Source organism: Epinephelus fuscoguttatus, linkage group LG2, assembly GCF_011397635.1.
Source record: "Epinephelus fuscoguttatus linkage group LG2, E.fuscoguttatus.final_Chr_v1".
Taxonomy (NCBI): Eukaryota; Metazoa; Chordata; class Actinopteri; order Perciformes; family Serranidae; genus Epinephelus; species Epinephelus fuscoguttatus.
The window spans coordinates 24,853,668-24,876,147 of NC_064753.1; the positions used below are offsets into that span (position 1 = coordinate 24,853,668).

A 22,480-nucleotide genomic window follows, 5' to 3' on the forward strand; every position below is an offset into this window, starting at 1 on the left:
CTGCCAGGCTAGTAGTGCTGGTGACAGGGGGTGTATCGCAGTCAAACTCTATAGTGCTTACTGAAAGCACACTGTGTGTTTGTGCATGTGTGCCTGTGTATGTTTAAATAGAATCAGAGGTGATGTTGTGAAAGTGACCTCACATTTGACCTCAGCACTCACGGACTCAATGTCCAAGTGAAACACAGCTACAGACTCGAAGCCAACCAACCAGCGAAGAGCAAAGCTGCAGGAAGTGTGGGAAGAAGGCCAATCAAATCTATGAATGATTATACTAATGTTTATATTTAACTGTAGCAGCTGTTACGGCAGCACCAGATTGAGAGAGAGATTTGGCTAAAAAAAACCAACCAGGGTTTCTTTCGGGGACAACTGGGCATATAATTAATTGTTAAAGGTATATTATGCATGATTTTCCAAGAAAACACTGTACAGATGCAGCCGCCTAGAATTCCCCACTGCTCCGTGATGGGGCCTGGGTAGGACCTTGGGGATCCCTGCTTGGATCTTGCTGGGTCCTAAACCAGTATGTGACTGGAATGAGATCCTCAGCAATGACGTAGTGAACACGGGGCTGTCTCGTTACACCCCTAAGCACCATGTGTGGAAACCAGTTGCAATGGTGTATCTACGCACCCAGCAGAGCAGTGATATAGAAGCTGAAACTGGCTGAGAAATCAGCTGTTCTTATCATATTTGATGTGTTTTAAAGGCGTGTTCTTCACACACAGCATACTATTATGATTACTATCATTTCATATCATGATGATCAGGTCATGAATATGTTATGCTGAAGTGTTTTGTAAAACCCTGATACAGATTGTTTTGATGCATAAAGTACAAGCTGTAGCGAGAGGGATGATGAAATTATTGAATGTGTCACCTTCTAATCTGGCCATGAAAACTCAAAGAGATGTGTTATTCAGCAGAGTGCATAAAAGTGAATGATATACACTAAGAAATTACAGCATGTGTGACACTCATTTGAGCGGTAGACTTTATCTGTCAATATAACAGGCTGGGACAAACTGACAGAGTGTTTTTATACAAAGAAAAAATAACTTTAAGTATCAATAAGTTTACAATGTTTTGTCATAGACAGTGTCTCACACAGTTTATAAAGTTTTCCCTTAACTCAACAACTCACAAAATGAAGGGACTTTTAGTACATAGAATAGACTTAGACAGACTCAGCCCCTCTCAATCATCACTTATGACCCACTAGAAGTATGTGGTGGTGCGTTTATCTGCAGAGACTCTGCCCTCTGCTTGTACTTTTTTCTATTTTGTTGTGTTTGGGACATTCCTGGGCACAGTGCACAGGTGAGGTTGGGACTTTATTAAAGGTAACGACCAGGTGCCAGACCGCCTGACGACAAATCCAATAGGAAGCTACCAAAATTGAAGACACGGTGCCAAAAAAAACTGCAAATATAGCAAGGTGAAATGCCAGGTGGAGTGAATCTGGGGTCGGCTTTCACTTTCTCTTTAGCTGGCAATACTGTTCAAACATTAGCTGACAAATCCTGCATAATATAACACTAAACATTAATTAATTGACATTCATATGAAGTTTTTTCAGTCCTTCTCAGCTGTTAATAATAATTTCTTGTATAATTAATCAATGAATGTGGCCTACGGCTATGTAGATTAAATTAACCCCTTTAAAGATAATGAATTACTTTGACTTTTTGCTAAAATTGACACTTGCATGTTGTGAGATGACGAGCTTCCTCACTACTGTGGCTAGCAGCAGGGACAGTGTTTGCGTTAGGTCTGAAGGCACTGACTGAAACACAAAGAAAGAACAGCCTCTTGTATGCGCAATATCTTATGTCTCCCGACGACCACGTTCAAAAACGTTATGACAAATGTTACTGTCTACGGCAGGAAGGAAAAAACATTCTAGACCTTTGCAAATTAAATCTCTGACCTTTTTATGAGGGAAATGAATTAAGTATTTTTCAGACCTGCAGATGAAACAATTTAGATCTTGATCTAGTCACAGACTCTGGATCGAGGGCAGTCTCAGCACAGCCTAAGTGGTTCCTGCAAAGCCATGAGAGTGAAAAGCCCTCCTTCTGTGTGTCACCAGCCAGTAACAGGGAGGTAATTCTAAGTCAGCACTAAGAATCTTCACCAACAACAAGGAGGTAAGCTGTCAGCTTTAAGGACTTAGAGTCAGGCTGTTATGTAGATTTACTGATTGAGTTGTTAACCAGTCAGTCAGATGCAGCTCGGCCTCCTGAAAAGTTTTCTGTATTGTTACATTCTCTGAAGCCTCTGGACTTGATACAGAGATTTCTGCACACACTGTGTTCTTCGCACATCCACAGCACGCACGCTGACACACACGCATCCCAATGTCACGTAAGGATGAAGTGTATTAGGCCACCATAAGTGTGTGAGATTAGAGGCTTTGAGCATTGTCCGTGTGGAGAGACACAGAGACCAAAGACTTTAAGTCCTTTAGAGCAGTTTGCAGGGGCAGATAGACAATGTGTTGTTACACCAGCTTTGAAGTGTCATCTCAGAGAATGGAAGCTCAGACAATGAGAGACTGTAGACGAGTGAGGATTACAGAAAAGTGTGTGAGTGTGTGAGAGGGAGTGTTTGTCTCTATGGATTAGACCCCACACGGAAAGCAGCTTTGTCAGCTCGAGCTGTTATCTGTGTGTTAAAAGACACTTTTCTATCGTGTTCCCACAAGAGGACAGCGGACAAAAACAGTCATTTCTCCCTTTCCCACATATTGATATTGCACAAAACAACAAACACAGAAACAAAAACACTCACATACAGTCCCCACGCACTCACACCCAGAGGCAAACACATGTGCGTACACACATAAATATGCACACATATGCTTCTATCCCCCCCCACACACAGCTGTCAGTAGTGCTAGCCAACAGCATGGGGAATAATCATGCACTGTGTTAAAAACAAATTGAAAATCAGTGGTGAGTGTTCCCCCCTGAGCAAAGACTGAAAAATGCCGAGCAAGGCAAACCAAATGCAAAAAAAAAAAAAAAAAAACTAACAACAATGAAAAGATGACAGTTAATACTCAGAGCAATAGAGCATCGACATGAGCGAGAAATTCACTGGAATGAGGTATATCCTGTGTGTGTGTATGTGTGTGTGTGTGTGTGTGTGTGTGTGTGTGTGTGTGTACATTGTGAGTGCCCGCTTTTATTCAGATGTGCTGAGAGGAGTGTTTATGAGTGAGGCCTAGGGGACATAGGAAGGTCCCTGTGCAATTTCAGTGGAGGACCAACAATACAGAGTCACTCTGAACACGCTCAGTCTAACTCACTACCTCATCTACCTAACTACTGCACGTGACTGCACATGGCACGAGAGTGTATCCTGCAGTAACATGGACAAATGTCTCTTGAATGTCTTGTACTCTACTTGGACAAGACTGCATTTTTACTCAGTCTTGTCTCAGTCTCAGACAAAGGCGTCCCAGAATTTTTTTTCAAGATCACGACTGTGGGGATATCACTGCCTGTGCAAACAAGAACGTTAATTGATGTCAGCTAGTGTTTGTCAATGTTTGCTCTTAGAAAAACCAGTAAAAACTTACATACATAAAATTTACCTCTGCAATTTTATCAAGACATTTCTCATGGTGCAAGATACACAGTAAGTAAGTAAGTAAGTAAGTAAGTAAGTGAGTAAGTAAATAAAAGATGTAAATGATGTTTTCTGTGTGTGTTTTTATGGCAATGTGGATCTTTCAGATAAATTTGAGGAGTGTCTATGGTTTGCATGTTCTTTATTTTAATGTTAGTGATTCAAGGGACTCGCTCTGATCTTGGTCTCGGCTTAGTCTTGTCCTATCCTGGTCTTGGTCATGACTGGGTCTCAGTTTAGGTGATCTTGACTACAACACTGATGCACACACACTGCAAATTAAGTGAGTTCATGATAGGTGCAAAACAATTTGCCCAGTTTCAATGATTTTGGGCGGCATAATGTTTACCTAATGTTTGGTTTTGGGTGATAGTTAAAGTTCCCATAAAGCAGCTAGCAGAGTGCTATTTGATTCTGGAGCTAGGGAGAGACTTGTGGATATTGATTTGCATTTAAAGCAGTTAATAGCACTGCTTTCAGGTTTCAACGTGGAGAGCAGGCATGTAGTTGTACAGCAGTTGTTCCCAACTGTTGGGGTGCGGTCCAAAAGTGGGTCATGGGTTTATACTGAATGGACTGCAGGTGACTTGCAAACACGTCAAGTTTGTAAAAAACCCACTTCATTTTGAAGTAGAGTGAATTTCCAGTGCAGAGCTCTTACTTTGAAGTGCCGTTTCCTGCTGTAGAGTGAGTGACTACTGGACAGGTGCTTGACAGAGACAGCAAACTAGCTCGACAACATGACCAAATGCAAGTATGACGCTGAATATATCAAACTGTGTGGACCGAAACCTGGATTCTGTGGCTGGACCAGTTGGGAACCGCTATTGTAGAGAACTTATCGGCACCAACATCGCCTACGCCTGCGGATTTCACTGACAAATCGCATGGGCATGAAATGGAGGAAGAAGACAACCATGATGATGTCGTTTTTGGAGTGACTCCATACATGGTTAAACTGTGATCCAAAGCCAGCAGTGCTGCTAGTGAAGGAGAGACGCAGGCTCATCCCTGCTATAGAGCTGAGAAAAAGCATTTTATTGGATGCAAAATTAGTATACACCCTGTGCAGGATGAGTCATCAACATTTTCTTTGTTATAGTTTTTTTTTTTGTCATTGTTGGGTCAGATACTGGCGAACAGGTAACAATAAGTGATAAGAAACAAAACATAAACATCTTCTCTGATTTCATGGGACCTTTAAAATATAGTGAATCATAAGTGAAGGGTTATTGGTATGGGTATATTTCTATTTTGGTCCAATACAGTTACAGTTTTGTCTTCTGCCCTCAGTTTGCCAACAGTTTTCCTCCACTGTCAACACACTGACAGACGCACATGGTAAGAAACATATTAATACAATATCTATATATGTACCAATAATGTCTTATGTTGAGCATTTCGCAATATAATAGTCATGAGATTTTCGTTTTTATAAGGTGCCCTGATGTGTAAGGAACAGCGTGATCACTAGATTATTTGTATTGATATAAAACACAAGTAACCCATATGTCAATATACAGTACTATGATCATTTACAGCTATATGCTGCTAAATGGTTAGTCAGAGTCAAGGTGACATTGTTAACTTTAAGTGGATGCAGCTTAATCAAGTGATTTAACTAAGACTACTGAACACAGGGCTCTATTTAAATGATCTATAGCACATGGTCTAAGGTACATGCCGCAAGTACATAGGGTGTGTCCAACTCTACACTGGTTAGATGTAGATGTAGAGTGTGTGCACATTGTTAACCTGTCTATGTAGGCGCATCTTACTATCTGAATAATGAGCAGGACAGTATTCCACCATTGACTTTCTACCAGATTTTTGTTGGTCAATGCTGCAGTCGCTTCTTGCAGCCTCAAAATAGCAAAACTCCAAAAATGCACCTGACCACACCTCATTTTAAGGCCCTCACACCCATGGGCACATGCACATTTGCTACTTACACAATGTAGGCGCTGGCCATGAAAATGACAACTGTGTCAGTCTGAAACTAGCAACAACAATTAGCTATGTGCCGCCAGGGCCAGAGTGACTCAAAAATGTAGCTTGGAGGTGCTTGAATGGGACCATAAATCACAAATTCACAATCTGGGAATCTGTGCAGAAAATGTGCATTTGTGTGTCTGTGTGTGACGACTGAGCTCCTGGTGGTCTACTAGTAACAGGCAGCATTGTAAGCAGAGACAGGATGACTGACAGCTGTGTCGCAGACAGCAACGAGGAGTGGAGACTATTGAAGACAGCCAGGATGAGGAATCCACTTTAGCCTCTTCCTTTAGCCTCCCGTGACATGCAGACAAGCAATAAGGTGTGTGAGCTGCCATGCGTAGCTCTCTGACAGTACCTGTCATAGTAGTCCTCGTGGTAGCTGTCATAGTCCAGGTCGAATTCAGATCTGCAGGAGAAGAGGAGAAAGAGACGCAAGGAGGTGGTTAGTAAAATATTTGTCAAAACTACGCGATGCACTTTTACCGTGGCGATCACACATTTCACTTCACAAACAGTAAGCTCGGCTGGTGTGTCAGGGTGTAAATGTGTGTGAGCCTCAACAGAGTTATATGGCACAATCACTTCATCTGGAAAGAATGCAGTGTTCATGATCTCCAGCCAGCTAGAAAAAGACATTGGATTTGTTTTGCTGCAGCATCCAAGGTGGAAAATCTATAGAAATTGTCTCATGTGCAAACTGTACCACTCACTGAACATCTCCATATGTGAGCTTGGTGAGGCAAGCAGTGAGGCAGGTGAGTGATGTTACAGGAGTAAATTTATAAGAGCTGGTAGCTGTAGTGTACCTGCAGAACAGACTAGAGGAAGTGAAGGGCAGAAAAGTGACACTAAGCCACGGAGAGATCACATTCTGGTGTGTCAGACCTCAGCATTCCTCCCTAATCCGCACACAGAGTCGCTAATAATCCCTCCAGGTTTCTCACCCTCCCGCTGCCTCTCTTTGTCTCTCTCGCTGCCTCGCCCCCTCAGTCCATCTCTGTCATTCTTTTATTTATCTGTCATGCTTTCTCTTTGTTTAAACTGACCTCATTCTCTCGTTTCTCTCTTAATCAGTCTTGCATTTTAATTCAAGAGCTTTACTTCCAAGATGAGTGAACGTAAGCAGATATATGACTAAAAAAAAGAAGATTCCTGCTTACTGCTTTGAATCAGTGGCCTTTATCATAAGTATGACTTAAACCTATAATAAATTATTTTTTGGCCACTTGGGGGCAGTGGAAACAAGTTGTGAAAACAGCACTGACATATCATCATCGTTCAAAGGAGCCTTCATTCATTTTCCGTGACTGCTTATCCTGTTAGGGGTCACAAGCTGCATATAGGCTGGAGCCTATCCCAGCCGACACTGAGCGAGAGGCAGGGTACACCCTGGACACGTCGCCACACTATCACAGGCCTGACACATAGAGACAGACAACCATTCATGCTCACATTCACACTTATGGCCAATTTAGAGTCACCAATTAACCTGCATGTCTTTGGACCATGGGAGGAAGCCGGAGTACCCGAAGAAAACCTACGCTAACTTGAGAAGAAGGGCTTCCCCACCCTGTAGTTCGAATCCCCCCACCGTGGATTCCAACCGGGAACCCTCTTGCTATGAGGCGACAATGCTAACCATGTCGTTGCAGTGTGTAGGCTTTAGTTGCATCTAGCAATGAGGTTGCAAACCAACTGAATACCGCCTGCTCACACCTCCATTAAGAGCCTGTGGTGGCCTCTATTAGCCTCAGCAGTGTCTGGACTCCGTGGGGGATTTGTCTTGCTGCCGCTCAGACATCTCACAATCACAAATAATCTCCCTCTGGTGTCTAAGCACCAAAGACTTTGTTAAAACCTCATCAGCACAAATCATCTTAATTAGTACACTTATATTTTGCATTAACGTTCATCTGTAATTTATTCTGTCTCTCTTGGTTGAAATGAACTTGAAGGTGAGTGTCGTTCACTCTTGCAACAATGAATGTTGCTCATTTTATGGCACCTGAGGATTTACGGCACCTGGCTTGTCAACACAATACCAGCGTGGCTGATGCTAACGGCACTTCAGTCAATGCAGCTAATTACAGATAACAAAACACTTGCATTGATTTGAACAGGTCTCATTTAGAGTGACTTGTTATCATGTAAGTATCCAAGTGGTAGCTCATGAGTAAAAGATATGTAATTTTTCAGCACACTTTTGGGAAGCTAACACACACAGTCCTTGCCATCTTGCTTATCCGTCACTCCGGGAGGCAGTGACTCTCCTGGTTGTAGTCATGCAGCTCATCTCAAAGAAGGGATGTTTTTCTGTACGTCAGGATAAACAGCAGGGGACTAAACCTCATACTTCTTCACATTCAGATTTACACACATGTACAAACATACACAGACAAACATCACTGGGCTGTGACAAGCTGGAGGTGTGCTTGTGTGTGCGTCTCTGGATCTGAAGTGTAGACTTATTTTGGAGTGGACCGTAATCACGTCTCCTCCAGCGTGACTCTCGCAGACTTTTCTCTGTCTCATGCCAGCTGATTTTCAGAGCTCAGGAGGCAGGAAACTGCAAACTAATTCGGTGCTCATTTCTCAGCGGCACACTTGCCAAAAATGCAAAGTGTACTTTCAGTCTATTTCAAAGACTGCCCTGTGGTATCCTGTTTGAAACAGAGGAGGTCTCCATGTTGTGTTATCTCATTTTCTGTCTTGGTACTTACACATTTGAGGACACAAAAGTAAATAGGGCATCTTCAGTGCATTGTGCTTTTACAGTACATCTTGTATCTGTTAAGGACAAACTGGGGGAAGGACAAGAGACACAGCGACTCCACAGCTCCTCAGCTGAGCTGAGTCTTCTGCTCTCCAAGTGAATTCAGAAGACAGACAGAAAATAATACCTATTCACTGAAATCCCACTGAGGGGGAACTAAGCTGCTGTTCACTCTCTGTTTGTTACTCTCACATTGGTGTCACTGGTTTACCTTCATCATCCTAATGTTTATAGGCCTCTGTCGCAGAGTAATTATCAACTGTTAAATCACTTATTTTTGTAATTTTATAATCTTTGGCTTTTAATCTTTTTTTAATTATTTCTGTTGTCTTATGTGCTGTTATTTTATAGATTTGGCTCTACTTTCCCTAGTTTTTAATATCTAAATTTTACAATATAATCATTTAAAATGTGGCAATAATAAATAATGATAAATTCTTACATATTCCTCATTTTAAACGTCCAGTGTGTTGGATTCAGTGGCATCTAGCCATCTCTGCTGAGCATGTAAGAGAACTACACACAGCTGGCACCAGACGTCAATATGGCGTCAAAAAGATGTTGAACTCTTACATCAGACAGATGTTTAATTTTGGTTGGAATGAAAATCAGGTTGACAATATTTCAAATGCCTAGCAATGTTAGAATTCCACATTGTGTGGATGTTGACATGACATTTTTAAGAGGTCAGGTTTTGCTCTTCATACCTTACAACTGAATGTAGTTATTCTGCGTCAAGATGATGTTGGCATGAGACATTTGGCAGACGATGGATTTTAGTTATTTAACAACAAAATATCATCTGTCGTCAGAATTACATCAAATTGACGTTTGCATTGGACATTGTCCTGGCATTGGAATTTGGTCACCCGCCGTCACAAACTAAATCAAATATCAACGTCTAATGACATTGGTGGCTGGCTGGAGAGTGGCCAATGTGAAAACCCGACAATGCAGAAAAAATAAAGCACTAATGGCCCAATCTAGAGACAGTTTTTGGCTTGTCTGTTCTGGGCAACTATAAAAACAACATGTTGAACTCCAGAGGAGAGGAACTGCTCATTATGTAGATAAAACAGCTTATTCTTAGGTAACACAATGATTCTTATTTTCAGGTGATTTTAAAGTAATAAAAACATTGTTATGAATAATATATTCATTTATGCCTGTTGATGCCCCTAAATCCTACACACTGGACCTTTAATGTTAAATGATACAGTCCACATTATTTGAGAAAATAAAAAAGAATTCAACATAAAAAAAAATGTAAACTGTATAGACCACATACATCATTCAGTTTTAACAACTAAATGCTGAATAATAAATATTTCCATATTCATTTTGTAATGAGGGTCAGGTCATTGAATATGTAACCATGGTGCAGCCATGATATGACACAAACAGGTATTTTCATATGATTTAGCGACACTAAATCTTTGACAGGTTAGCACAAACCATTTAGAGCGTAATTACATCCGATGTGAGCAGCCAAGTGCCTGGGTCACTGTGTGTGTGTTTTTAGCTGGGTGTGTGCGTGTGTGCGTGTGTGTGTGTGTGTGTGTGTGTGTGTGTGCATGCAAAAGAAAGAGAGAGAGAGAGAGAGAGAGGCAGATGGACAGCAGGGTCACTAAAGGCTAATTAATTTCTTTTCATAATTTCTCAAGTGCCAAAGCAATCCATTAGACATGGCTGGCTATAAATCATCTCAGCCTCAGCGTGCTTGTCTCCCTGTGTGTGTGTGTGTGTGTGTGTGTGTGTGTGTGTGTGTGTGTGCATTAGCCAAAGACGAGTTGCTTTTTGTGAACAAAGCATCCCAGAGATTTCCTCCAACATGCACACTCAACGCCCGCCGAAGGCAGAAAACCATCAGTTTCACCGCAGCTAAATCTATGAGAGAACCTCGAAGGTGTGTGTGTGTGTGTGTGTGTGTGTGTGTGTGTGTGTGTGTGTGTGTGTGTGTGTGTGTGATGAATTATTAGAGATGTAGTTCAATTGGCTTAGAGCCTTGACAGATGCAATTTAAATCTCACTGACAATGAATCAAAGTGACATTTCATGTAAGATTCTTGTTTTCTCGACTGTGGTGACATCTTTGGTGATAAATATTCACCCTGCACTTTTTTTTTTACAATCAATTCCCAATAGTGTCAGCAGTTCTTTGTTTAGTTATCAAACTGGACAGTTAAAATAATATTGAAGTCAATACAACATATACAACGTATGGCACAAACAGTGAAAGTAACTATATAAAGATGTTAAAAATCGACATGCCTCAAACATGCAATCGCCACTGAAAATATGGTCATTTCAACAAATTATGATCATTATTTCTGTACATAGATATATAGCAAGTGAATGTTACAGTGAAACATCGACCTGCAGTTGGACAGTAGATCTAAAAAGCAGCAGCTGAGTTGAGGCTCAACCAAAAGAAGGGACTGAGTAAATTGCAGTTAAAAATAGCTGAAAAAAATAAATTAAATAAAAATGAAAATCCAGTGAAGATCCACACCTGCATCACTCTTCTGTACCTTTTCATCTTTGAATGCTTTTTAAGGTAAATGTTGAGTTGTCAGTTTGAGACTGTCCCTTTTTCTTTGCAGTATAGCTCAGTAATCATTTTTTAAGTACATGGGAACATAATGTGCGTGTAGTACATGATGTTCCTACACGCTCGTGACTGCATGAAATTAGGTGTGCATGCACACGTACACACACTCAGATATACTGTAGTCTCATGATCCACGAGGCAACGTGTGCAATAAACTCAAATTTCGTCATGCATAGCACAAAGATTTGTAAAGCACACTTGTCGCAGGGAAAGGAGGAATTAGTTCCAGTTACTGCATTGCAACACCTATTATGAGCTCTCTCTCCTTCACCCCCAATGGAAAATGTGATGGTCATTGATTTACATTTCAATTTGGAATTAGGGGAAGGACAGATATGTTTCATGAGTGTCTTGTGCTCTATTGAGAATACAGATTTAACACAGGACAAAATGCAGGTTTATTAAAAAAATGATAGGAGCCGATCCTAGAGGATCATGGAGAAATAACAGAGGGGGTGTGGTTTGGCAGATTATTCCAGTGTGCTAACAGTAAAGGTCTTTCCTAAATCAGTTTTGCAGGGTTCCTCAAGCAGCAGCTTGTTATTACCGCTGATGAGATATTATCTGAATTTCCAGAGCATGTAAAACACAGGTGTGAGTGTTGCATTCATCACTGATAATGAACAGTTGAGAGTAGAATACTGAAATGAATCTAAGCAGCATATGTTGAAATTATTTTGCCATAACTCAGAACTGGTTTTGTTTCTGGACAAAAAGCCAGCCTTTTATTCGGATTAAAAAATTACCTGAATATTTCTGACTCTGGCACTAGGACACCAGGATCATCCAATTCATCTGACATTAAAACATTAATGGCTGAATGAATAACATTAGCGGCACAGGACAAAAGTCGCATCGTCAGCATACAGATGTATTTTGGAAATTATGCACAAAAAGCACATGTAGTCATGCACTATTCCATACATATTACATATTATGATGAGTAGCATAAGCTGCTTAATTAATTTTCCTCATAAACATTTGTGGTAATAGTTCTCGGACCAGTTACAGGCACCAATCCTGATGCTGCAGAGTCAGGAAGCGCAGGATTTCCCCAAGAAACCAGCATTCGGAACTGTGTGAACTTAGAGCAATTTTAAAGTACATCATCACCATGATCCTTTTTTCTAACCTAACCCAAGTAACTATACTTGCCTAAACCTTAGATATGTAACTTAATGGTAAGTATGCAATTTTACATAAAGTAGATAATAGGGCTGCCCCCCAACTGTCGACCAAATGTCAATCAAAAAGGTTATTAGTTGACAAAGTTTATTCATTTATAACTATTTATTAATATATAGCCTTAAACCTCACTTATTGTTGCACTGCAGGGGGGTCAAGTGTGTATGCATTCATTGTAGAAAAGGATTAATGGACATAAGTCTCATGTTATGTGAGTGCCGTCATTTTTAATAGTGTTAATGTGCTCCTCATTGTGTTCTGTAATATAGCCATTGTTTTCACATCTCACCTGTTCTCAGTGTGAATACAAAGGTGGCTTTATTGCTGAGCTTATGGTGTGCCTGTCAGTAAAGCTGCAGTTCAAGTAGAGATCTGTCACTAAGTTCTTCCGACCTGTGAACCCCAGCTCATCATAATACTGTCTAAACACTGGGAGCATATTTCCATATTTCCCCCCACTGCAAATGGTGCAAAGGGACAGTTGCCAAAAATAACGCAGTAAAATGGAGAGAGAATCATGAGATCAGACCTCGCAGACTAGGCTACCTCGTGCTTTCCTTTTTACTTCCCATCTTAACTCCTGTCTGACTTTTTTCTCACATATTAACAAACTGGTTAAACCTGTTAAGAAATAATTCTAGGATGAGACACATTCCCTCCTTTAAAGTGTTGGGAAATTAATCCATGCTTTTGTGTCTTCACGCTTAGATTTCTGTAATTCTCTGTGTGCTTGCCTCAGCCAAGGAGCTGCAGCTCGCCTTCAGCTGGTTCAAAACACTGCAGCTCATCTTCTAACAAAGAGAAAGCACAGGGAGCACATTACTCCAATGTTGGCCTCTCTCCATTATCTACCAGTGGAGTTTAGAGTTAAATTTAAAACTCTGGTAATTACCTATCAAGTACTGCTACAGGGTGAAGTACCTGAGCACATCTCTGGATTGTTTGGGCTTGTATCCAAGTACAGGAAGCAACTTAAGGGAGACCATGCATTGGCAGTTCTTGCTACTGCACACTGGAATAGTTTACCTCTTACATAAGATCATCCAATTTAAAGGTCCAGTGTGTAGGACTTAGGAGGATATACTGGTAGAAATAGAATATAATATAATAAGTATGTTTTCTTCAGCGTATAATCACCTGAAAATAAGAATTGTTGTGTCGTCATTACCTTAGAATGCGCTGTTTATATCTACATTAGGAGCAAGTCCTAATCCATGAAGTCTGACATGTTGTGCCACAGTGTTTCTACAGTAGCTCATAACAAACAAACCAAACACTGTCTCTAGATAGGGCATTTTGCATGTTTGCATCAGCCACCATAGTGAGCATGGCAAAAGTAATTTTAGTGGTTTTATTGGTACAAAACACCAGTTCAGTTTGTTTTGGAGATGGAGAGACCTCTGTGGATGATTTGACCGCTGATAAAAATCTCCCGAATGCCAAAGAACATTTGAAAAACATTGATTGCTAATGTGAAACTGCTTAATTTTGTGCTTTAACCAATTTGGAAATAAATGGTTTAAATCACTGTTTCTGTTAGTTTTAGAGAGGGGGAAACCTCAGCAGAAAATTTAGTTCATGATGAAAACCATCCATCCCTCCATTTTCATCCACTTATCCAGGGCCAGGTTCAGGGGGCAGCAGGCCAAACAAAGCACCTCAGGCATCCCTCTCCCCAGCAACGCTTTCCAGCTCCTCCTGGGGGATCTCAAGGCATTCCCAGGCCACATTCCCAGCGTGTTCTTGGTCTGGGTCTGCCTTGTGGGGCGTGCCCAGAAGTCCTCTAATAGGAGGTGCCCAGGAGACATCCTGATTTGATGCCTGAATCACCTCAACTGACCTCTTTCAATGCAATGCACTGCTCCCAGCTTTCCGGATGTGCGAGTTCCTTACGCTATCTCTAGTCCAGCCACCCCGCAAAGGAAACTCATTTCGGCCACTTGTATCCTTGATCTCATTCTTTCGGTCACTACCCAGAGTTCATGACCATAGGTGAGGGTTGGGACGTAGATGGACCAGTAAGTTGAAAGCTTTGCCTTTCAGGTCTGCACCCTCTTCACCATGATGGTCCAGCGGTCACTGCAGAAGCAGCACTAAACCGCCGATCCATCTCATGCTCCCTTGCTTGCAGTTGCTGGGAGAGCAGCCAGTTTGTGACATGCCATTCAACTTAGTAGACACACTGATATGTATCAGTGATGTGATCTGCTTTATTTGTTTTTTTTGTTACTGGTTTACATCACCAGGTCCATTTGTTCAGGAAGAAGAAACCTATGTGGATAATTCAGTTCCCTTTAAACAAATAACACTGAAGGAATTCTAACTGGGAGAAGTTTCAATTGGTTGCAATCTGCAATCCTCACCACAAGATGCCACTAAATCCGCCTTAGTATTACACACTGGGCCTTTAAGAGAGACCATGCATTGGCTGTTTTTGTACCTGCAATCTGGAATCATTTACCTCCTACGTGAGATCTTCCAATTTGATTGGCTAAAAAAAAAAAAAAAAAAAAAAAAAAAAAATCTCAAGACTCATTTTTAGTCCCTCACTTTTTCAGACTGATGTATTGCCTGTCTTACTGCATTCAATATATATATTTATATTCTTCTCCATTTTTCACAAGCCTGCCTCCCTGGCTTTGTACTTACTACTTCTAATAGTGAAGCACTGTAGAAAATGTTTTGTGAAGGTCTATAAATCTTTCTTACTTACTTAATCTCAGAACAAATAGTTCATAATTAATTTTCTTTCGCACATATAGGGGCAACAGAATTCTGCACCCTTAGTAAACAAACAATACTCAGATCAAGGTCTAGTGCTGAGACTTTGCTGTTTAATCATATTCACAACAAGTAATTAAGAGTGTGCAGAAAGAATACCCATTTTTATTTGACAAACATAATGCGGTATGTCTCAGCAAGGTCCTTGTGACTTAAAGATTAGATAGCAAACTGTTCCTACAATGAAGATACGTGCGTAGATGGTTTGACCTTTTGTCATTTCACATCATACTTGTGGTTATGAGTGGTAGCTGTGGTATTCAATTTTCATTCAGCAAACACTGACAAATAGGCAGCAGGTGGATAAATAAGAGAGATGTTGATGGGTTGGAAAAAAGAAAAAATTCAAGTCAAGTCACAGTTTAACTGAAAATGAGACAGAGACACTCCCTGGTTACGAACCTGTCATGTTCTCTCTTAGTTTTACTACCCCTAAAGTCCCAGCAGTGACTCCCAGAGCTCTGTATCTTGTGATAGACATTCAAAGGTCAAAAAAAGGTTGTTATATTGCGTACGTCAAAGTGAAGTGCAATGAGACATGATGAAAATACAGCTGATGAAACCTTAAGACAGACTGCTAGACTGTAGAGTAGAAAATGTGTCAAGGGCAGCTATCAGTTACTCTGTACCATTTTATAACGACAGGATGTTTTCCTATATGGCACAACTTTAACACACACACCTGCTAAACAATATTGATGTCAGCAAAAATATTGGCAACACAAAATACAGCTAAATCTCAGTTCATTATGCCCTGACACGTAAAGACAAGCTGAAATAGTTGGCTCTTAACATAATTTGGTATTAATTTTGGCCCCATGTAAAGTGAATAAATATGATATTTCTCAGATAATGCCTTAGCAATGCCATCTTTTTATCTACCAATTTATTAAATCGAAGTTCTACTGAGTAAAACATGATGCTGAATTTAGCGGAAGACTTCAGTAATATCAGTAATATAAAGCTGTAGCAATAAAAATACATTTAGGCATTCATTTTTTATATGATATGAAAGAAACATTGTAAGTCAGTAACACACTCTGAGCCTAGATTACTAAACAAATAGTTCAAGGTATGCTTACTTCTCATTGGAATTTTAACAGCCAGGAGGAGTAAAATATGACTTTAATCGACTACAATTTTCAGTGAGTGACTAAAGACCAAAATACATGGGGCACAGAGACAGTGCAACACATCTGCTGCAGCATGCCCGCAGCAAAGCATGTCCATTATAACCACCTGAAGCCGCTACACTGAACTTGGAAGCCTTGCCCACTCACTTTGGCATTGTGCAGCTCGAAGCTATCATTACGTAGCTGGTCTATTTTTTCTCTGCACGCAGATCTGTGGCCTTGCAACAGGTACAATTGTAGTCTCTTTAAAATGATTAACATGAATATCTCATTGTACCAGAGGCAATGCGACAGAGCAGAGCTATCTTGAGGGTGTCTTGGCATTTCACATCAAAATCAATCAATTAAATAAATGCATCCTGTGGTTAAAAAACAATCCCTAATTTATTCAGTACCAGTTAATGTAGCATATGCTTTAAAACCCTGCATAACCAATAGTATTATCACTTGGCAAAAGTCAAAACCCACACAGTGAAGCTGGCAGCAACCAACTGGTTTCACCAATGATGTATCCAATTATGTTCAATTGGTGTAGGAATGATGAATCTTGTCTGTCAGGAGCAAAAAGAAAATAGTGTGACGTTCTTGAATCACTATATCGGCAAAGAGTGAAGGTCTGGGAGGATGGATGGGTCAACAAAATGTCAGTTTCTTTCTGACACTCAACACTGGTTTCTTTTACCCATGACCGTGATTGTTTCCAAAACTTAACCAACTGGTTATTATTATAACAATGACAATGATGGTACCCTAATGTGAACAAAGTAGTCATTGTTTGATCTTTCCACTGAGTTGTTTTAGTGCCTAGACCGAACCAAAGCTTAACTATAGCAGAGTCAGATCATAAATCAGTTTTGAAATGGTGATTTGAAATGGTTTTGGAGGACACTGACAAACGATGGCATCCTATCAATAGTGGCATCAGATCAGAAAATGCTTGAATGTGTCATTCTGGACGACTTGTTTAATCACAAACGTGCATTTTCCATGACCTTGGTGGTTAAGAAAACTTTGAAATATCTTCACAAGGACCCAAAAACTCAGCTACAAACACAGGGTGTGTTTACAAGTCAACATGGCCCCCTTATCCAGAGTTATTGTAAAACATAACAAAGCCGAACAATCGAGAGACAACACACTGGACAGCCCACATCTACACAGAGACTGACAACAGCATGCAGTCAAGGAGAAATGAGATTACTGTGCGCAAAAACTGTGCCGTGGAATTTTCTTCTTACCCCGTAAAAAAAATAAGAAAACTACATTTGTGTTCATGGATTGACAATAAGGGGAGAGACAGAGAGACAGACAGAGAGAAAGAGAAGAAAGAGAAACCATAGGATGTTAAGAGTGAGTATGATCAAGATGAGAGCAGAGAAGCTTTGATGGGGGAGGAGGGGAAGATGAAGGGAGCACTGGCAGCTCCTTCTCTCTCTCAGACACTCTCTAAGGACAGACTGAGCTAATCTACTCCCCCTTTCCCTTTCATTTAATCACTGTCGCTGTTATTCTCTCCATTTTACTCACATTCACAATTTCTTCCTCTGAGCCTGTCTTGTTTTTGTGGAAAAAGCATGAGTGATGCTTCAGATACGGCTACCTGCATTATACACACACATGCATCTGTGCAAACATTGTTGTTTATCTTTTTGAGGTTCTTATTGCTATGTTGTATATAATGTTGATTTGTCTGTGTACTATGTTGTATGTTGTACATATTTCTATGGCTACAGTATAGGTGTAGTATGCGCTCGTGGACACAGATGATTACAACCACAAAACTCTATACTTTTTCTCATGGATTCATATCAGTGATGTTATTTGTATGCCACATTAGCTACGTACCCCAATTTGCTCTGGTTGGGGTTTTGCACACATAAAGACATAAACTGTCAATCAAATGTGTCACCTGTCAGCAACCTTTCTATGCCATTTACACTGTGGTACTAACAAGCCGCATCCTACGTAGCTGAAAAATGAAGCCAAAAATGTGCGGAAGTGCCAAAAACTGCAGTTCTTTGAATGGCCACTTGATGCTGGCTCCAAAACAGAGTCAGTCCCCATAGATCTGCAAGTTAAAATGCCCAACTTTACAGCAGGGATAAGCATGTTTACAGCCTGGTGCAAAAATGGTTTTGGTCTGTATAGGGGCTGAATTTCTATATAACTCGCCTATTTATGTTTTATTAAGATTTATAGTTGTTTAAGGGCCTGGCTGCTTGAGTGATACATTAGGTGTTTCTCAAAGTCAAGGAAGGATCCTTAAAAGGCAGACTTTGAAGGGTGCTACGTCATCAAATCCTGCCTAAGGATTGTTCCAATGTCAAGGACAGAGTCCTTCATTCAGAGAATTTTTAAGGATGCATGTGTGTATCCTCAGCAGGTATAAAGTACCCACAATTCTTTGTGCACGATTTGCTGGAAGTGAAGACAGGGCCTCTTCTATAAGACCTGCGCTCAGCAGGATTTAGATAAAAATTTATTTGGATGAATATATCCAGGAGTTTTTATCATACGAACATAAAAAGATAGCCTACTGACAGAAACCTCACAATTCACACTTTCCAATGTGTCCTCTGTCAGTCAATGAGATTCTTGAAATATCGTGATTAAGATAAACATAAAAGTTTTTAAATTAATAATTAACAGCAGGGGCGGCACGGTGATGTGGTGGTTAGCACTCTCGCCTCACAGCAAGAGGGTTGCCAGTTCGATCCTGGGCGTGGGAGCCCTTCTGTGTGGAGTTTGCATGTTCTCCCCGTGTCAGCGTGGGTTCTCTCCGGGCGCTCCGGCTTCCTCCCACAGTCCAAAGACATGCAGATTGGGGACTAGGTTAATTGATAACTCTAAATTGTCCGTAGGTGTGAATGTGAGCGTGAATGGTTGTCTGTCTCTATGTGTCAGCCCTGTGATAGTCTGGCGACCTGTCCAGGGTGTACCCTGCCTCTCGCCCGATGTCAGCTGGGATAGGCTCCAGCCCCCCCGCGACCCTCAAGAGGATGAAGCGGTTAGAAGATGAACGAATGAATGAATTAACAGCAGTGATAGAGCGCTGAGTGTCACAAAAGTTTCAAAAAGCCTACCTGTTTGTTTTTTAAATATAACCCAGGAATATATTCTCCCAAAAAGTCATGACTGGAAACACTACTGACATTTGTTCAAACAACACCAGAGAGTGCCAAAATAATCACAGTAGCTACCCTGAAACCCCAGTCCGCTGAGGGTTAATGACACACACACCTGGGGCCAGTCGTTAGCCTGTTCCAGTGTGTGTTCACTGAATGGTAGAAAGGACTGTTGCCTTGCCTCTGTAGGACTCGTCCTACCAAGGAAGGATCCTTGACTTTGAGAAACACCAATTGTTTGCAAGGTATTGTTACAGTCTATGAGTCAGATCCACCGCTCGCTCCTCCACAGGTCCACCCTCTTGCCCAAATGTGGTCACCTCTGGCTCCAAAAACCAAGATGGCAATGGCCGAAATGTCACACTCAAGGCTTCAAAGCAGATGGGTGAAGTCACAGTAGCTACACTACATAATCTCGTTACTATTTTTGGTTCCACTGGAGGCAACACTGCAAATCACAAACCAACTGCCAGAATAAACATTGGCATTGTTCAAGACTGCAAACAATGGCTCTGTTACATTTATATGTTTCATTTCAAGTTTATGTTGTGACAACACTGTGGTTAATGTGTGGTTAGGTTCAGGCACAAAAACTACTTTGTTAGGGTGAGGAAAACAACATGTTTAAAATCCCGGCCTTTGTCACTACAAACAAAACGGGTAATGTCCCGAACTGCCGTTAACAAACAGTAGCTTTTGTTGGTCTCAAACAGTGGTCTGCTGCTGTCTGCTGCTTGGCAGCGATCTCACCTGGGTGTCACGCCACCCACCATCCCCTCCTGTGCCTGATGAAAAACTCAGCTCATATACATATCATCTGAACTATGTCAAATATGACATATTCATGGTTTGCAGAAATGTACGACACCAACATTTTATACAGGGCTGCAAATCAATGAGCAATACTGCTTTATGGCAACACTGGATTTACAGGATTTTTATTACGACCTTCTGTGATTTTCCTATCTGACATTATATGACATTCCCATCTGGTTATTTTATGTATAATATGTCAATGTTGCATTATAAAACTACCTACACACTCATGGATGATTTCATCCACATTGCCAACCCTTACACTCAGACACACACACACACACACACACACACACACACACACACACACACACACACATACTTTTACAACTCGTCCTGAGGGAGAATTAACATTTGACAAAGAGCATCTTCATTATTTCCTGAGCTCCTACTTAAACATGCAGCGATCACACACTCTGCTGGTTTAATCAATGACGTGTGCGAGACAGTGGCTGATCAATAACACATTACCATGTAATCTGCTCCTTGACATCCATTACTGTTTGGCCCACTGGTCTGCATCATTTGGATATACTGTACACGCTGCAGGATGGTGATGTACAGCTACAGGCCGGAACATGAGAGGTACTAGAGTAATGGCAACTCCAGTTGCTCATAAATTTATATCCTACATGCATCAAGGTTAAATTATAGCCCGAGAGCAATTTATTCAGGGGAAGAAATAGAGGTACATAGATAAGTCTTATGTGTCAGATTGCACTCATCCTTCCTCACTTTAGTTTAAGTAGCCCTGAATGGCTGACAGCCCTTTAGGTCTGATTGCAGCCACATCGTCACAAAGAGCAGCGGAAGAGCAGTGCATTGATAGAGAGGAGCTGGGGAGTGCTGCTACATCAATAAGACATTGAACAGGAGCCAGGACCAGAGCTGGGGCATAACAGGCAGTACATGATATCGGACAATAGACATGCATCAGGGAACAGGAGACTCAATAAAAAGTGTCCCATAGGAGAAAGATTTTTTCTTTTTCTTTTTTTTTGGTCCATTTGTCCATCAGAATGCATCCCTCTTGTCCCCTCGTAGGTGTACTCATCAAATGGCAGGAGGAGGCAAAGCCACCTTGCCAAAGCTCTCAAGCCAGAGTGGATAAAGTGGAGAGGACAGGGAGAGTGAAAAAGGGTGGAGTGGAGTGTCTATTAAAGAGACAAGGAGGATGGGGACAGAGAGAGGAATGAGTCAGATTCCCCTTCAGCTGTCGGGGTGTGGACATTCCTGACTGATGCGGCAGGCTTGTAGGATCAGCCGTGGCAGGGACAAGGCAGGGTGTAGCATGGTATGGTTACTGTTTGATTAGCCAAAGAATGTCAGAGTTGGAAATAATGAGTGAGTCTCATGAATCAGCCTGTGTTTTTAGCATCATTACCAGCAAACAGTGATGGAAAACTGACAGCTTCATTGCAGCTTGACGTGTGGTAAATGCCTATCTGACAAAACTAAGCCATATAAGAGACAGTGTTTTTAAATGTTTTCCCATAAGGGACAGAAGACTGTGTGCTCACAGTCTGTATCCATTAAACCTTAATGTCACCATTTGCAGCGAGGCTTTGATCACACAGCAACTGAAGAGCTTCAAAAGACTGAACAGAAGCTCCACAACACTAAAAACATAAAAGAAACATATCAGTGAGAGGAAACACAGTGATGTTGCAGATACAGTATGGAGGAGAGGAGAGGAGAGGAGAGGAGAGGAGAGAGGACTGTAAATAAAGGACTGTCTAAACAAAAGATTAGCATAATCTGCCTTTCAAATCAGGCGTTCTTACAGGTGTTTACTGTGATTAAAAGCCCAAAGAGCTTTTATATTAATTGCACATTTAGCACTCTTGCAGGACTGGATGTGAATAAATGAATAACACTGCACATGTTTTGTTGTCACAGTAAAAACACTTCCTATAATCCAGTCTGATCAGGTGCTGCGTTTGGCCCCTGTTTGATACAGAAATACAGAGCAAGTCTAAAAATAAGATCACAGAGCCAAAAACTCCAACCTATGAATTTAAATCACTGGAGGACATACAGTATAATCTATGTCTGTGTGTGTGCCGCAGTGATTTCTGCCTGAGCGTGCGGGCACTGTATGTGGGTGTAGGTATGTCTGCACACCATAAATATGTGCATATGCAGATAAGTGTGGGTTTAGCTCGATGTGTACGCGCTGTAGAAACATGCACCCCTCAGTAGTGTCGACAATGAGGCCTAATCCTCCTGGAGGCAGAGTGTTTGGAGTGGGATAAGTCCAATTCTTCTGCATGACTTGAGACCATCTGCACACAACTCAACACGTAACAAAATGAGCAAACGATGCTACTTTTTCTTTTTTTAAAACCAACTTTGAAAAGCTTCTTTTGAATTAAAGCTTGCTGTTGGAGCTTATGGGGAAGTGAGAGGTAGTTGGAAA

General features: G+C 41.2%; 1 protein-coding gene across 1 annotated transcript in view; it reads right to left on the minus strand.

Moving 5' to 3' along the window:
* si:dkey-234i14.2 (heterogeneous nuclear ribonucleoprotein C) overlaps positions 1–22,480 on the minus strand; it is a 50,447-nt gene that overhangs the window by 5,317 nt on the left and 22,650 nt on the right. The window contains exon 3 of the mRNA XM_049565804.1: positions 5,993–6,043. Coding sequence (XP_049421761.1) covers positions 5,993–6,043 — 51 coding nt within the window. The remainder of the gene's footprint in view (positions 1–5,992; positions 6,044–22,480) is intronic.